This window comes from Strix uralensis, chromosome Z (assembly GCF_047716275.1).
Source record: "Strix uralensis isolate ZFMK-TIS-50842 chromosome Z, bStrUra1, whole genome shotgun sequence".
Classification (NCBI taxonomy): Eukaryota; Metazoa; Chordata; class Aves; order Strigiformes; family Strigidae; genus Strix; species Strix uralensis.
The window spans coordinates 52,568,585-52,583,960 of NC_134012.1; the positions used below are offsets into that span (position 1 = coordinate 52,568,585).

Below are 15,376 nucleotides of genomic sequence, written 5' to 3' on the forward strand. Positions count from 1 at the left end.
CCTCACCAGTGCCGAGTCCAGGGGCAAGATCCCTTCCCTGTCCCTGCTGGCCACGCTATTTCTGATGCAAGCCAGGATGCCATTGGCCTTCTTGGCCACCTGGGCACACTGCTGGCTCATGTTCAGCAGGCTGTCAATCAACACCCCCAGGTCCCTCTCTGACTGGCAGCTCTCCAGCCACTCCTCCCCAAGCCTGTAGCGCTGCTGGGGGTTGTTGTGGCCCAAGTGCAGCACCCGGCATTTGCCCTTATTGAAACTCCTACAGTTGGCCTTAGCCCATCGCTCCAGCCTGTCCAGTTCTCTCTGCAGAGCCTCCCTACCCTCGAGCAGATCAACACTCCCACCCAACTTGGTGTCATCTGCAAACTTACTGAGGGTGCACTCGATCCCCTCGTCTAGATCATCAATAAAGATGTTAAACAGGAGTGGCCCCAAAACCGAGCCCTGGGGGACACCACTTGTGACCAGCCACCAACTGGATTTAACTCCGTTCACCACAACTCTTTGTGCCCCGCCACCCAGCCAGTTTTTAACCCAGCAAAGTGTGTGCCCATCCAAGCCACGAGCAGCCAGTTTTGCCAGGAGAATGCTGTGGGAAACGGTGTCAAAGGCCTTACTGAAGTCAAGGTAAACAACATCCACAGCCTTTCCCTCATCCAATAAGCAGGTCACCCTGTCGTAGAAGGAGATCAGGTTTGTCAAGCAGGACTTGCCTTTCATAAACCCATGCTGACTGGGCCTGATCATCTGGTTGTCCCTGTTGTGTGATGGTACTCAGGATGAGCTGCTCCATCAGCTTCCCAGGCACCAAAGTCAAGCTGACAGGCCTGTAATTTCCTGGATCATCCTTCTGACCCCTCTTATAGATGGGCATCACACTGGCCAATTTCCAATCTGTGGGGACCTCCCCAGTCAACCAGGACTGCTGGTTAATGATGGAAAGCGGCTTGGTGAGCACCCCAGCCAGGTTCTTCAGGACCCTTGGGTGTATTCTGTCCGGTCCCATGGAGTTGTGTATGGAGGCAAGGATGAGACTATCAGTAACCTACTGAAACACTGAAGTTCTTAAGTCTCAGCAAGTAGATATGATGGGGATAACCCAAAGTAAACAGTGGGAGAACTGGGGGGAATGTGTTTGAACAGGAAAGAAGAGGGGAGATTTCTGTGGCTGCATGACTCCGTGACCCATTTCAGCCTATCTCTGCGCCCTTGAGCTGCCCTGTGCCCACTGCAGAACTGAATTTTGCTGCCCGCCCTTCCAAAGAATGAAGTCAGAATAAGTTAATTTGTTTTCATTTGCGGGATAGTGAGATTCAGTTTTATCAAGGCTGCTCTGAAGTTTGAGTTGGCTCTGAATACTGTCCTCATCTCTGCCTCTGCTGTGGAGGGCATTCAGAAGCATGGAGCATTGCCATGAAGCACTTACACCCCTAAGATACCAAATTGCTGCTGCAGCTACATGCAGCTCTGGTTAACACCACCACCCAGGTTCTATTACTAATTATGTGGAATATTTATTTCCCTGCATCAGCTGGATGGGAATAGGTTTAAAGTCATCTTTTGGTCTGTCCTATATGTTGTGATCTTGTTCTAGTCATAGCACAACTGAGACAGAAAATGTGCCATTTTCTGACCAATAATGAAACACTAAACATGTGGGAATCCTATTAGTGTTTCATGGACCGTAGCTGTCACTTCATTTGATCTGGAATTTCTTCCATACGGCCATGACAAAGGTTTAAGGTTGAGTTTCTTGACGCTTTGAATGCATTAGCTGTTTCTCAGACAAAAGTCTGTCAAGCATACTGAATCATCTAAAGGGATGTATTTATTTCTGTGAGCAGTATATTAGTGTTAGTGTTGGTATTAACATTACAAGCATTAGTGTTGGTAAGCTTGGTCTTGAGAGAGAAAAGCACAGTACTAGAATTTTGTGGGGTTTTCTTTCCTGATGAATGTTAGACAAATGTATTGGGTTTTTTGTAAACCTCTCTTTTGCTGCTTCTGGTTTTTGAATCTCCTCATTCTAAACAAGGCTGCCACAAATCTCTTTTTCAACTGTAATTTTTCAGAAGTTTTCATAGTTTACAATTCATTTTTCCATGTTTAAATATACACAATATGATACCATAATTATAACCTGTAATGTAATTTCCATGAGTGAATGTGCCATCTATGTATTTCTCATGTAATAGAAAATCAAGCTGAGAAGTTACTATTCTCTTTAGTTTTCCTCCCTGCTTCTGGTCATGTTTCTCATTCTTGTCTGTTTATTGTTAAACTGATGGTTCTGGGGTTTTTGAGGCAAAGTTACTGGAGCTGTGTATTTTCACATCAAATTATCAGATAGAAGATGCCCTTTTGTATCCAGTGTAAGCATTTGACATAGGTAAGAACTGAAGGAGGGTAGTATCAATGTTATTTACCACACAGTTCTTGATGTGCACTTGTAACACCAATGGGCTTACAGGAAGGTGTGGGCGGTTCTTATATGTCTTATTGGTAACTGTTTTCTTCCATCTGTGCTTTCTGTCTTGAAAATTCACAGTGATGCAGTACCAATTGTTTGCCTGTATATAATCCAATTTAGTGACTATGTGGTACTGTCCAGTTTCTGCAGCAATAAGAGAAATGTTAAGTATTCTTGAAAATAGCAGAAAGGGATCATTCAGTTAGAGGTTTGCTAACAAGCAGAAACAGATACATTCAAGAAAACAGCAAAGTTAGGCGTACTTGCTAACAATAACAAATGAAGAAAATGGTTTCCAAATTCTGAATATAATCCATATAATTGGAACACAGTGTGGGCAAAGAAAAGAGACACAAAAGTTTGGGTGTGGTTTTTTTTAAATCATATGTAAATCTGTTTTGTAGTCGGACCTGAAGGTTTTTACTGTCTTATTAACAAAAACCTTAGGAATTCTTCTTGAAGAGTTTCCTTCACAGGTTTGATGGTTATGAATTGCAATGGCAGATCTGCAATTCTGCTACTCAGAAGATCAACATTATTCATACTGATATCCAATCCAAAGGTGTTATTCCATACATGTGGGTTAAATTCTGTTGGAAGAATGCTTTTAATGGATAATGATCTTCTGACTTTGTGCAAACATCCTTAACTGTTGTGGTAGTAACCAAGAAAGGTGAGACATTTCTAGTCTCAGAGTACTCATGAAGAGTTTTCTAATTGGTGTCTTCATATCTGTGGTCCATTGTGTCCTAGTCAGGATGAGCTGCAAATCTGTCAGTGCTGTGTAATTTCTGGTATTTCAGTGACTATGGGAAAAGCATTTTACTTGTCTTATTCAGTGAGTAATTGTTGCATTTTTCATTTAGCTAACTGTCACTTATAAAAAGTCATATGTCTTTTCAGAGTTATCTGTTCATAGAACATGAATATTTTTACAAGAAAAGTCATTTCCTTGCAATGTTGCATTTTTTCCCCCCATAGTTCTTCCATCTTTATTTTGGCACTTTCATCTATGTTCACCAGTTTCCTTACATTGTTTTTCTGTCAGGGCCTGCAATTGCTCAGTTAAATTTGTGTGAGATTTGTCTATAGCTATTTTGAATCCATGAAGAGATCCTATCTCTTTCGTAAGCTAATGTATCTTTTTGTCTTTCACTCAAAGCCATGTTTTTAGAACAGAAACTCACTGCTTTTAGTTTGCTCCTGTGAACTGTGATCTGGTAAACAGTGAGGAGGCAAACCTGGAATTTATGCTGTCTAAATCAAGTTGTTTAATAATATGAAGTTCATAAGCGCAATATATGTTATTTCACTTGCATTTCTGATTTATAAGTTACTTTGTAAATCAATTTCATGCTTAGATTTGCCTTAAATGAAAACAGTTACAGATTGTCCACTTATTTATCACAAATTGCTTTATATTTCTGAAACATGGGTGCCACAGTGGGTAGATTAGAAATGCCATTTGCAGAGTTTTGTTTTCTAACAGTAATTTTCAACCTTATCCATAGCAGATCTGTTGTTCAGCTTTGTAAATTTTAAATGGCTGCTAAAGCTGGATCCGAGGGCTCTGGACAGTAGAAGGCAAAGTTAAAGCCTCTATACTGGTACAACTGGTTGAGGCTGTAAAGGTAGAACACCTGTGGGTTTGGAAATTACATCACTGTGCACAGGAAGCTGTGGTACTCTCTTTTCATGTCTTCTGCGAAAGAGAGTGGCAAATATATTCTTTAGTTTCATGTTATTAGCAAAAATGATCAAACAGTGATTAAAACTTTGCTACAATTAAAAAGAAGTATGAATAAATGCTGCATATTTTTTGGTGTTCTGAAGCCATTTCTGTAATTCCTTAACCAGTGGTGAAACACAGAACAAAATAGATACATGCTTTGAGAAGTAGGTCCACAGAGAGATTTATATTTTCTTTCTTCCACATATTCTAACTATTCTCCTTTATGAAGTGACGGGTTTATAGACTTCAGAGGAGATGTTTGTGTGAAGTGGTACATATATGTCTAAAACCAAAATGACACTGCACAAGCCAAACCATGATTCACAAGGTTACCTGTCAAGGGAGTGCTTATAGCTAAGGCAGGAGCCCCTTAGACTTCTCCAAATTGCTTGGCACACCCTGTAGCCAGCAGAAGTGCTAAACTAACAGTGGTGCTGTGGCTCTTAGCTGACTGAAGTGTAAGTGGGTATTACGAGTTGCTCATAGTTCCTGGAGATTTAATATCAAGTTATTTCAAAACTGTTGCAAAACTGTGACTAATGACTCATTATCACTTCTAAATTAACTAATTTCATATTCTGTTATCCATTCTTCTCACCAAATTATCCTTGAAACTCACAGAATCACAGAATCAGAATCGTCTACGTTGGAAAAGACCTTGAATATCATCTAGTCCAACCATTAGCCTAACATTGACAGTTCTCAACTACACCATATCCCTCAGCGCTATGTCAACCCTCCTCTTAAACACCTCCAGGGATGGGGATTCCACCACCTCCCTGCGCAGCCCATTCCAACGCCTGTCTACCCGTTCTGTAAAGAAATGCTTCCTAATATCCAGTCTAAACCTTCCCTGGCACAACTTGAGGCCATTCCCTCTTGTCCTATCACCTTTTACTTGATTAAAGAGGGTCATGCCCAGTTCTCTGCAACCTCGTTTCAGGCAGTGGTAGAGGGCAATGAGGTCTCCCCTCACCCTCCTCTTCTCCAGACTAAACAACCCCAGTTCCCTCAGCTGCTCCTCCTACGACATGTGCTCCAGACCCTTCACCAGCTTCATTGCCCTTCTCTGGACACGCTCGAGTAATTCAATGTCCTTTTTGCAGTGAGGGGCCCAAAACTGAACACAGTCATCGAGGTGCGGCCTCCCCAGTGCCGAGTCCAGGGGCAAGATCCCTTCCCTGTCCCTGCTGGCCATGCTATTTCTGATGCAAGCCAGGATGCCATTGGCCTTCTTGGCCACCTGGGCACACTGCTGGCTCCTGTTCAGCCGGCTGTCAATCAACACCCCCAGGTCCCTCTCTGACTGGCAGCTCTCCAGCCACTCCTCCCCAAGCCTGTAGCGCTGCTGGGGGTTGTTGTGGCCCAAGTGCAGCACCCGGCATTTGCCCTTATTGAAACTCCTACAGTTGGCCTTAGCCCATCGCTCCAGCCTGTCCAGGTCTCTCTGCAGAGCCTCCCTACCCTCGAGCAGATCAACACTCCCACCCAACTTGGTGTCATCTGCAAACTTACTGAGGGTGCACTCGATCCCCTCGTCTAGGTCATCAATAAAGATGTTAAACAGGAGTGGCCCCAAAACCAAGCCCTGTGGGACACCACTCATGACCAGCCACCAACTGGATTTAACTCCGTTCACCACAACTCTTTGGGCCCGGCCATCCAGCCAGTTTTTTACCCAGTAAAGCGTTCAATGCAGGGGCTTTCCTCTGCAATCCAAAGCATTTTGTTCCTTGCAGATCTATTCGTTTCATACAGTGGGTAGAAAATAAGATGTAAATAATGTTTTCCTCTCATATAATTAGGATATTAACTCTCAACTAAAGAAAAAAGCCTACATTGATTTTTCTTTGCATGTGATTCTCTTTACAATTCTGAATTTACAACATATTCCTAAGGGTGCCTTGGAGTTTTTTCACGTGTAGAGGAAAATTGTTTAATAGCCAATAGCTGTTCTCCCAAAATAGTCTAAATAGATGGTGGGCAGGGGAGGAAATCAATGCACCCATATAAGGTTGTCTGCTCACAGTGATTAGCACACAGAAATAGTCCTTTTCAAAGAGGTAGAATGTAGCACAAGTTGTTACAACAATCTGAACTAATTTTGGTAATGTAAACATTGGTGTGGAATGGCCGCAGTCCTATCCACGCTGCATTCAAACAGTGCAATCAGACACATTTCAGTCTGAATTAAATAAAATGCTGTCTGTTTCTAATGTGGTTTGGCTAACTGGTGTAAACCATACCATTTTGACCTGTTTGAAAGGCAGGTTCTAGTGGACAACAGAAAATGTTTATCCAACATGGTTTTTGTATGATTGTTCTGATCAATGCTAGCTGGGCATGTTGTGACAGAAATCCCTTTTTTCTGCATTCAGGCATAAACATTGTTTGCAAATTTGTTTCAAAGAACTTTTTATTTGGCCTAAGTCTTGGGCCTTGATGTAATCATCTGTCCTGAACATCATCTCTCAATGTCCTGGAAATAATTATTTCCAGCATTTTCTGAGCAAAACAGAAAATAACTACTAGATAGACCAGGCACCTTTTCTGTATTGCTTTTCTGCTGATTTTGTCTTCATTTAATAGACCATGTTTTGTTGAGTACTTCAAAATATTTCTCATCACCTGCCCTCAGAACTGACCCAGTAACCTAAAAATCAAGAAAATGTCATGTTAGTGACTGCTAATTAGTGGATCCAGAGAGCTTCTTCTCCTGCCCTTTCAACCTTCCAGAGGCAGCAACAAAAGCTGTCACATGTATCATACAAAGAAAACAAGCATTTCCCATGTTTGTGGGTTGGGGTTTTTTTGTTTGTTTGTTTGTTTTGGTTTTGTTTTGTTTTGTTTTTCCTGAAGTGTAAATAGTAGTACAAGCTCAATTGAGACTACAGATGAATTTGTAGGTAAGGAGGAAATTAACCTACAATACAGTGTTTGCATTTATTTCTTTATTATGCATAACATACTGCATCTGTTATCCAGTTCTTACTGAACATGTGTGACTGTGTTAGTATGCCGTATTGTAAGAGGGCAAAAAGAATGAATCTTTATTTCTTTTCTCTCTTTTTTTTTTTTTTTTTGTTCTTACCATCCTTTTTAAAAATCTTTTTAACTACTTCAAAATGTATTAAATATTTCTGAAAGGGAATATTTTAATGCTTAATTTTTGATGTACAGTATACAGTCCAAGCTTAACTTGTCTTTTTGTACATTGGTTGAACAAACTTGTTAACAGAATATTCAGCTATGCTTTCCATTAATCATTGTTGTACTTCTGTGCCTTGTGAGTCATGGGTTTTTTGGGACCACCTACTGGAATGACCGTGTTAAAATGTGCAGTCACAGACATGCATAACATTAATCTCCTTGTTATTATGTATCATTTTCAGGTCTTTAAAATAGAGGTGCTAATGAGTGGAAGGAAACATTTTGTGGAGAAGAGGTATAGTGAATTCCATGCACTTCATAAAAAGGTAGTGATCTCTTTCTTTATAAGATGTAACTTTGTTTTGTCTTAGTTGTAATGTTTTCCTCTCTCTTGAAATTGTTACTATACATGGTTTATCTTAAATACATCTTGTGATTCATGTCTCTGGAAATGAGTTCCCAACTAATGCAGTTTCTTCTCTATTTTGTGGAAAGGGATGATGACTTCTCAGATGTTACTAACTCTCCTTTTCTATTATTCTTTACATGCTGTATTGCTAAAATGCTGTCTGTAATTATGTTTTTTTCTTGTTGTAAAATCACAAAATAAGACACGATCCTATAGCAAATAAATATATTTTTGTGTGTGTTTATCCAGTTAGGCAAATATATATATAAATTGTGTTGCTAACTGCTATCTGTAAAGCTGAGGAAACAATTTGTATACACTAGGAAACTAGACATGGGAAAGACTGAGTATACCATCTCACTTTGCTGCTCTTCATATAATGAATGTGATATGAAATATCTGCTAAGCTTGTCTACTGAATCATTTTAGTAATATATAGAAGGGTACTCAATATTTTCAAGATTGATTATCAACTAATTGTTCTTTACATTGTTTTGATCACTGTTAAAGGAAACGTATGATTTCTCCTCTCCAAGCTGAAGTGGATGCTGCTATACAGTTGTGCAGCTGAAAGGCAAGTTTTACGGTTTTTCTGCCTTATGGAGGCCAAGTATTGTGAAGGAGAACTCTGGAAACAGCATTGTATCCCATTGCCAGCAGTGGGGCTCCAATTAAGAGCTTCAGTCCTTCATTCCTAGGACCTTGATCAACTGAATGTGTGTTAGTTTATAGCTCTCAGTGGCAGTGGAGTGTGTGCACCCTCAGCTGCTAGACTGGTGCTACTTGCCTTCAGTATGGAAAAGCTTCCTCTGCAAACGTCAGAGGGGAGCACAGGCACTTACAGCTCCGGCCATTGCAGTGTCAGAGGAGTTTATCCACACCAGCATGTTTGCTGGTGACCCTGAATCAGCTCAGAAATCATCTCATGCAGGGAAGCAGAATTATCCTGGTGACAGAGAGGGTGGATTTTGCCAGTCTTCTATGGTGTATAGATATAAGCAAACTTAGGTCAACAAAAAGCAACTATTGACCCATCTGTGTGTTGACCCTCAAAAGTCCAAAGAATGAGAAGACATTTTGCTTTACTGCACCATAATTAAGATGTGCTAGTATTTCTTGCCTTTTTTACTTTTCATGCCTTTTTTGCCCCAGTTGTGGTATCATCTGCCACTTTTTAATACTAATGTCCTTGCTTATTGTTTTATTTCACATGTCAGTGTTTTCCCATTGTGTTCACATTGAATATGATGCAACATGAGCAAGTGTCAGAATCAGTAGTTCAACTCACCCACCGCCAAGCCTTGCAACACATGTGTGCTTTATTTTACATGTGAGAAAAATCCTGCAATTTCAAGTGAGGCAGGTGAGTAGAGATCATACAACTAAATATGTTGGGAAACATTAAAAGGGGGAAATCAGGATTTATGTGCTTTAAACACACCCTACCCAAATAGACCATCACCTGTAGATAGAATAGAATAGAATAGAATAGAATAGAATAGAATAGAATAGAATAGAATAGAATAGAATAGAATAGAATAGAATAGAGTAGAATAGGAGTAGAATAGAATAGAGTAGAATAGGATAGAGTAGAATACAATACAATACAATACAATACAATACAATACAATATTTCAGTTGGAAGAGACCTACAACTATCATGTAGTTCAACTGCTCGATCCCTTCAGGGCTGACCAGAAGTTAAACCATGTTATTAAGGGTTCTGTTCAAATGCCTCTTAAACACTGACAGGCTTGGGGCACTGACAACCTCTCTAGGAAGCCTGTTCCAGTGTTTGACCACCCTCTCAGTAAAGAAATGCTTCCTAGTGTCCAGTCTGAACCTCCCCTGACACAGCTTTGAACAATTCCCATGTGTCCTGTCACAGGATCCCAGGCAGAAGAGCTCAGCACCTCCCTCTCCACTTCCCCTCCTCAGGAAATTGTAGAGAGCAATGAGGTCGCCCTTCAGCCTCCTTTTCTCCAAACTAGACAAACACAAGGTCCTTAGCCTCTGCTCATAGGATGTTCCTTCCAGTCCTCCTCTGGACGCATTCAAGTACATTCACATCCATCTTAAATCATGGGACCCAGAACTGCACACAGTACTCAAGGTGAGGCTGCACCAACGCTGAATGCAGCAGGATAATCACCTCTTTTGACCAGCTGGCTACGCTATGTTTGATGCACCCCAGCATGCAGAGGTTTGCCCTCTTGGCTGCTGGGGCACACTGCTGACTCACACTGAGCCTGCTGTCAACCAGCACCTGCAGACCCTTTCTGCAGGGCGGCTCTCCAGCCACTCCTCTCCCAATTTCTAGTTGTGCCCAGAGTTACTCTGTTCCAGATGCAGAATCTGGCATTTGGACTTGTTAAATTTCATGCCATTGATGCAGCCCAGTGCTGAAATCTCTTTAGAACCCTCTGCAAAGTCTTTTGTCCCTCAAGAGAGCCAACATCACCTCCCAGTTTGGTGTAACCAGCAAACTTGCTAATGTTGCATTCAACTCCTGCATGCAGATCATTGATAAAAATATGGAACAGAACTTGCCCAGGATTGAGCCCTGAGGAACACCGCTGCTGACTAGTCACCAGCCAGATGTAGCCCTGCTCCTTACAACCCTTTGAACTCTGCCTTTCAGCCAGATCTTCACCCAGCACACTGTGAACCCACTCATCCCACAGAATCACAGAATCACAGAATTGTCTAGGTTGGAAAAGACCTTGAAGATCATCCAGCCCAACCATCAACCCAACATTAACAGTTACCAACTATATCATATCCCTCAGTACTATGTTGACCCTACTCTTAAACACCTCCAGGGATGGGGATTCCACCACCTCCCTGCGCAGCCCATTCCAACACCTAACAACCTGTTCTGTAAAGAAATGCTTCCTAATATCCAGTCTAAACCTTCCCTGACACAACTTGAGGCCATTCCCTCTTGTCGTATCGCTTATTACTTGGTTAAAGAGACTCATCCCCAGCTCTCTGCACCCTCCTTTCAGGTAGTTGTAGAGGGCGATGAGGTCTCCCCTCAGCCTCCTCTTCTCCAGACTAAACAACCCCAGTTCCCTCAGCCACTCCTCATAAGACCTGTGCTCCAGACCCTTCACCAGCTTCATTGCCCTTCTCTGGACACGCTCGAGTCATTCAATGTCCTTTTTGTAGTGAGGGGCCCAAAACTGAACACAGTCATCGAGGTGCGGCCTCCCCAGTGCTGAGTACAGGGGTAAGATCCCTTCCCTGTCCCTGCTGGCCATGCTATTTCTGATGCAAGCCAGGATGCCATTGGCCTTCTTGGCCACCTGGGCACACTGCTGGCTCCTGTTCAGCCGGCTGTCAATCAACACCCCCAGGTCCCTCTCTGACTGGCAGCTCTCCAGCCACTCCTCCCCAAGCCTGTAGCGCTGCTGGGGGTTGTTGTGGCCCAAGTGCAGCACTCGGCATTTGGCCTTATTGAAACTCCTACAGTTGGCCTTAGCCCATCGCTCCAGCCTGTCCAGGTCTCTCTGCAGAGCCTCCCTACCCTCGAGCCGATCAACACTCCCACCCAACTTGGTGTCATCTGCAACCTTAGTGAGGGTGCACTCGATCCCCTCATCTAGATCATCAATAAAGATGTTAAACAGGAGTGGCCCCAAAACCAAGCCCTGGGGGACACCACTTGTGACCAGCCACCAACTGGATTTAACTCCGTTCACCACAACTCTTTGTGCCCGGCCACCCAGCCAGTTTTTAACCCAGCAAAGTGTGTGCCCATCCAAGCCACGAGCAGCCAGTTTTGCCAGGAGAATGCTGTGGGAAACGGTGTCAAAGGTCTTACTGAAGTCAAGGTAGACAACATCCACAGCCTTTCCCTCATCCAATAAGCAGGTCACCCTGTCGTAGAAGGAGATCAGGTTTGTCAAGCAGGACTTGCCTTTCATAAACCCATGCTGACTGGGCCTGATCATCTGGTTGTCCCTGTTGTGTGATGGTACTCAGGATGAGCTGCTCCATCAGCTTCCCAGGCACCGAAGTCAAGCTGACAGGCCTGTAATTTCCTGGATCATCCTTCTGACCCCTCTTATAGATGGGCGTCACATTGGCCAATTTCCAATCTGTGGGGACCTCCCCGGTCAGCCAGGACTGCTGGTTAATGATGGAAAGCGGCTTGGCGAGCACCCCAGCCAGCTCCTTCAGCACCCTCGGGTGTATCCCATCTGGTCCCATGGACTTGTGTATGTCTATGTGATGCAGTAGGTCACTGACTGTCTCCTCCTGGAATACGGAGGGGTCATTCTCCCAGTCTCTGTCTTCTGGCTGAGGAGGCTGGATTCCCTTAATACAACTAGTCTTGCTATTAAAGACTGAGGCAAAGAAGGCATTAAGCACCTCAGCCTTTCCCTTGTCACTTGTTACCATGTTTCCTCACACATCTAGCAGGATATGGAGGCTCTCTGTTCTTTCTTTTGCTGTTGACATACTTACAGAAACATTTCTTGTTATATTTGATTGCTGAAGCCAGATTAATTTCTAGCTGGGCTTTAGACCTCCTGATTTCCACCCTGCATAGCCTCACATCATCTTTGTAATCATTGTCAGTGGCTAGCACCTTCTTCCAAAAGTGGTAAACTCTCCGTTTCTCCCTGACTTGCAGCCAAAGCTGCCTGTTTAGCCAGGGTGGTCTTCTCTGGTGCTGGCTTCTCTTACAGCACCTGGAGACCACCTGCTCCTGTGCCATTAAGACTTCCTTCTTGAAGAGTGTCCAGCCTTCCTGGACCCCTATACCCTTCAGGACCGCCTCCCAAGGGATCCTGTCAAGCAGGTGCCCAAACAAGACAAAGTCAGCCCTTTGGAAATCCAGGATGTCAGTTCTGCTTAGCCCTCTCCTGGCCTCTCTCAGAATAGAGAACTCTATTATTTCATGATCGCTGTGCCCTAGTTGTCCTCCAACCTCCACATCATCCACCAGTCCTTCTCTGTTCACAAAGAGGAGGTCCAGCAGGGCACCTTCTCTGGTTGGTTCTCTCACGAGCTGTGTCAGGAAGTTATCTGCCACACATCCCAGGAATCTCCGGGACTGGTCCTACTCTGCTGTGCTGTATTTCCAGCAGATGTCTGGGAAGTTAAAGTCTCCCACAAGAACAAGGGCAAGTGATCATGAGATTTCTCCTAAATGCCTACAGAATATTTCATCCACCTCTCTGTTCTGGGTGGGTGGCCTATAGTACACTCCTACTACAACATCTGTCCTGTTGGCCTTCTCCCTGATTCTAACGCAAAGACACTCCACCCTGTCTTCACTACACTTGTACTCAAAGCAATCATAACAGTCCTTAACATACAGCGCCACCCCACCACCTCTTCTTCCTTTTGAACAACTTGAAGGATGCTGTAAGGGACAGTATCTAAAGTCTTACTAAAATCCAGAAAAACTACCTCCACCACCTTCCCTTCATCCACTAGGTGAATGACCTTATCATAGAAGGATATCAAATTATTTGAAGAGGACTTTCCCTTTGTGAACCAGTGTTGATTGCCTGATGATTGCATTGTTCTTTAAATGCTTTTTGGTAATACCCAGTATAGTCTTCTGCATAATTTTTCCAGGAACTGCGGTTAGACTAACAGGTCTGTAGTTCCCTGAGTCTTCCCTCATGCCTTTCTTGTAAATTGAACTAACACTGCCTAGCTTCCAGTCAGCATGGACCTCCTCAGACTCTGAAGACCTTTGGTAGATGATTAAGAGGGTCCTGCCATGACATCCACTAGCTTCTTCAGTACCCTGGGATGAATCCCATCAGGGCCCACGGACTTGTGAACATTCAGCTGTTACAGCTGGTCACTTACAATTTCAGTGTCACAAGTGGAAAGTACTGTTCCCCACTTGTGGTCCTCCAACTCCAGGGACTGGGCAGCCCAAGTTCTGTCTGTATTATTAAAGACTGAGGCAAAAAAAACATTGAATGCCTCTGCTTTTTCTTCTTCACTTTGTTGTTGTCTAATTTCAATGTAATTTCTGGAGTTGCACAATTAGTCCACACAAAAGTCACGAATGACTGCAGTCTCACTGTCAGATTTGTCTCCTTGTACACTGCTTTCTATGCAGTAACTCCCTTTGCAGAGATTTCTCCTTAGAACATCAGAATAACCATAAATGATGGTCCCTTTCTCTCTCTCTCCAGAAATAGTAGCAAAATAAACAAACCTGAAAAACAGGTATTCTAACCAGACACTGTGCACTCTTCAGTTTGTTTCATCTCACTCCTCATCTGCTTGCTGTCTGTTTCTATTACTCTGCAAAATTGTTAGTGACTTTTTCTTATTTCTGCCCTGTACAGATGCAAAGCACCCAGTATATTTCAGCAACAATATACCTCTTTTCTTAAGTCTTACTTTTTGAAGTTGTAAAATTTTAGTGAACATGGTTGAACAGCTCATGCTCTGAACCTTTCTTAGTGCTTTCAGAAATCCAGGAGAAAGCAGTCTCTGGTAATACAGTATGCTGTTTCACCTCTCTGTTATGTGTTAGAGCAGAAGATCTCAATACTTTTTTAAAAAGTAGGGTGTGTATTTGAACAGTTTTTACTGGAGAGGAATGTTTTGAACTTGTATCTTAAAGGTTCTTTGTGAACAATTTGTTCACATCCCATGACACTATACTCAGGTCCAGATAACAGTTTGCTTTCAGCATGCCAGCTAGGTTATTTATTTTTGGTTTCCCTCTTTCCCTTTAATTTAAAATATGTTTCACTCTAAATTGCTGTGAGTACATGGCAATTGGAAAGGTTTCTCTAGACTTACTGCATATTCAAGGTGCCCGTAGTGCTGGAGATGTCTGTAGGGAGCAGGAGAAACAAAGCTTCTGTAGAGAACTGTGATAGAAAATGGGAATAGAGGCTGAAGGGGAAGTTGTGACTTTTGCCAGGGAAGGACATGCTCCACGAGCACTGTATGGAGGAAGGAGGGCTCCATTGCTCATATAAGACGTTATTCACTCACAGAATACCAATTAATTCTTTGAATAATTTTTTTTTTTTTTTCAATAAAGCCATTTCCAAGAACATGGATGGATTTGTCTCCTTCCTGGGTTCAACCTTTCTTACATTCCAGTTCTATAAAAAAATAAAGCCCCTCTTACTGTGCTGTAGTGGAAAAGGTTTAAAATCTTTTCAAGACTGCTGTGCTACACCAGGAGCATAAATTATTCCCTTGAAATAGTTAGCAGAGGCCATTATACTTTGCCCTGATTATGAATGACAAACCAGGCCTTTCAGGCTATGCACCATTCACATTACAGTATTGTATTCAAGTCTAAACAAAAGTTTTATTATTCTCATATGGAGAGTTTTTTAGAAACAATTAAGTTCTTTCTATGTGTATAACATAGTTAAAAATACAAATTCATATTTATTCCCTAATTCCTTTTTCTATTTTTTTTCTTTACATTTTTAAATATTGATAGTTCTTTTTAAGCATCAGAATGCTAGAAGGTGGCAGTGTTACAACTACTGCAGTGAAATCTGCAAAAATCTGAAGTTCTATACATGTTGTTTTGCAAGTTATTTATAATTTTAGAATAATTAGTGTACCTTCTAAATTGTACTGACTTTTCACACTTGGACAAATA

General features: G+C 42.5%; 1 protein-coding gene across 1 annotated transcript in view; it reads left to right on the plus strand.

The window, feature by feature from the left end:
• SNX24 (sorting nexin 24) overlaps window positions 1-15,376 on the plus strand; it is a 101,094-nt gene that overhangs the window by 44,829 nt on the left and 40,889 nt on the right. Inside the window, exon 2 of the mRNA XM_074854945.1 lies at window positions 7,595-7,678. Coding sequence (XP_074711046.1) covers window positions 7,595-7,678 — 84 coding nt within the window. The remainder of the gene's footprint in view (window positions 1-7,594; window positions 7,679-15,376) is intronic.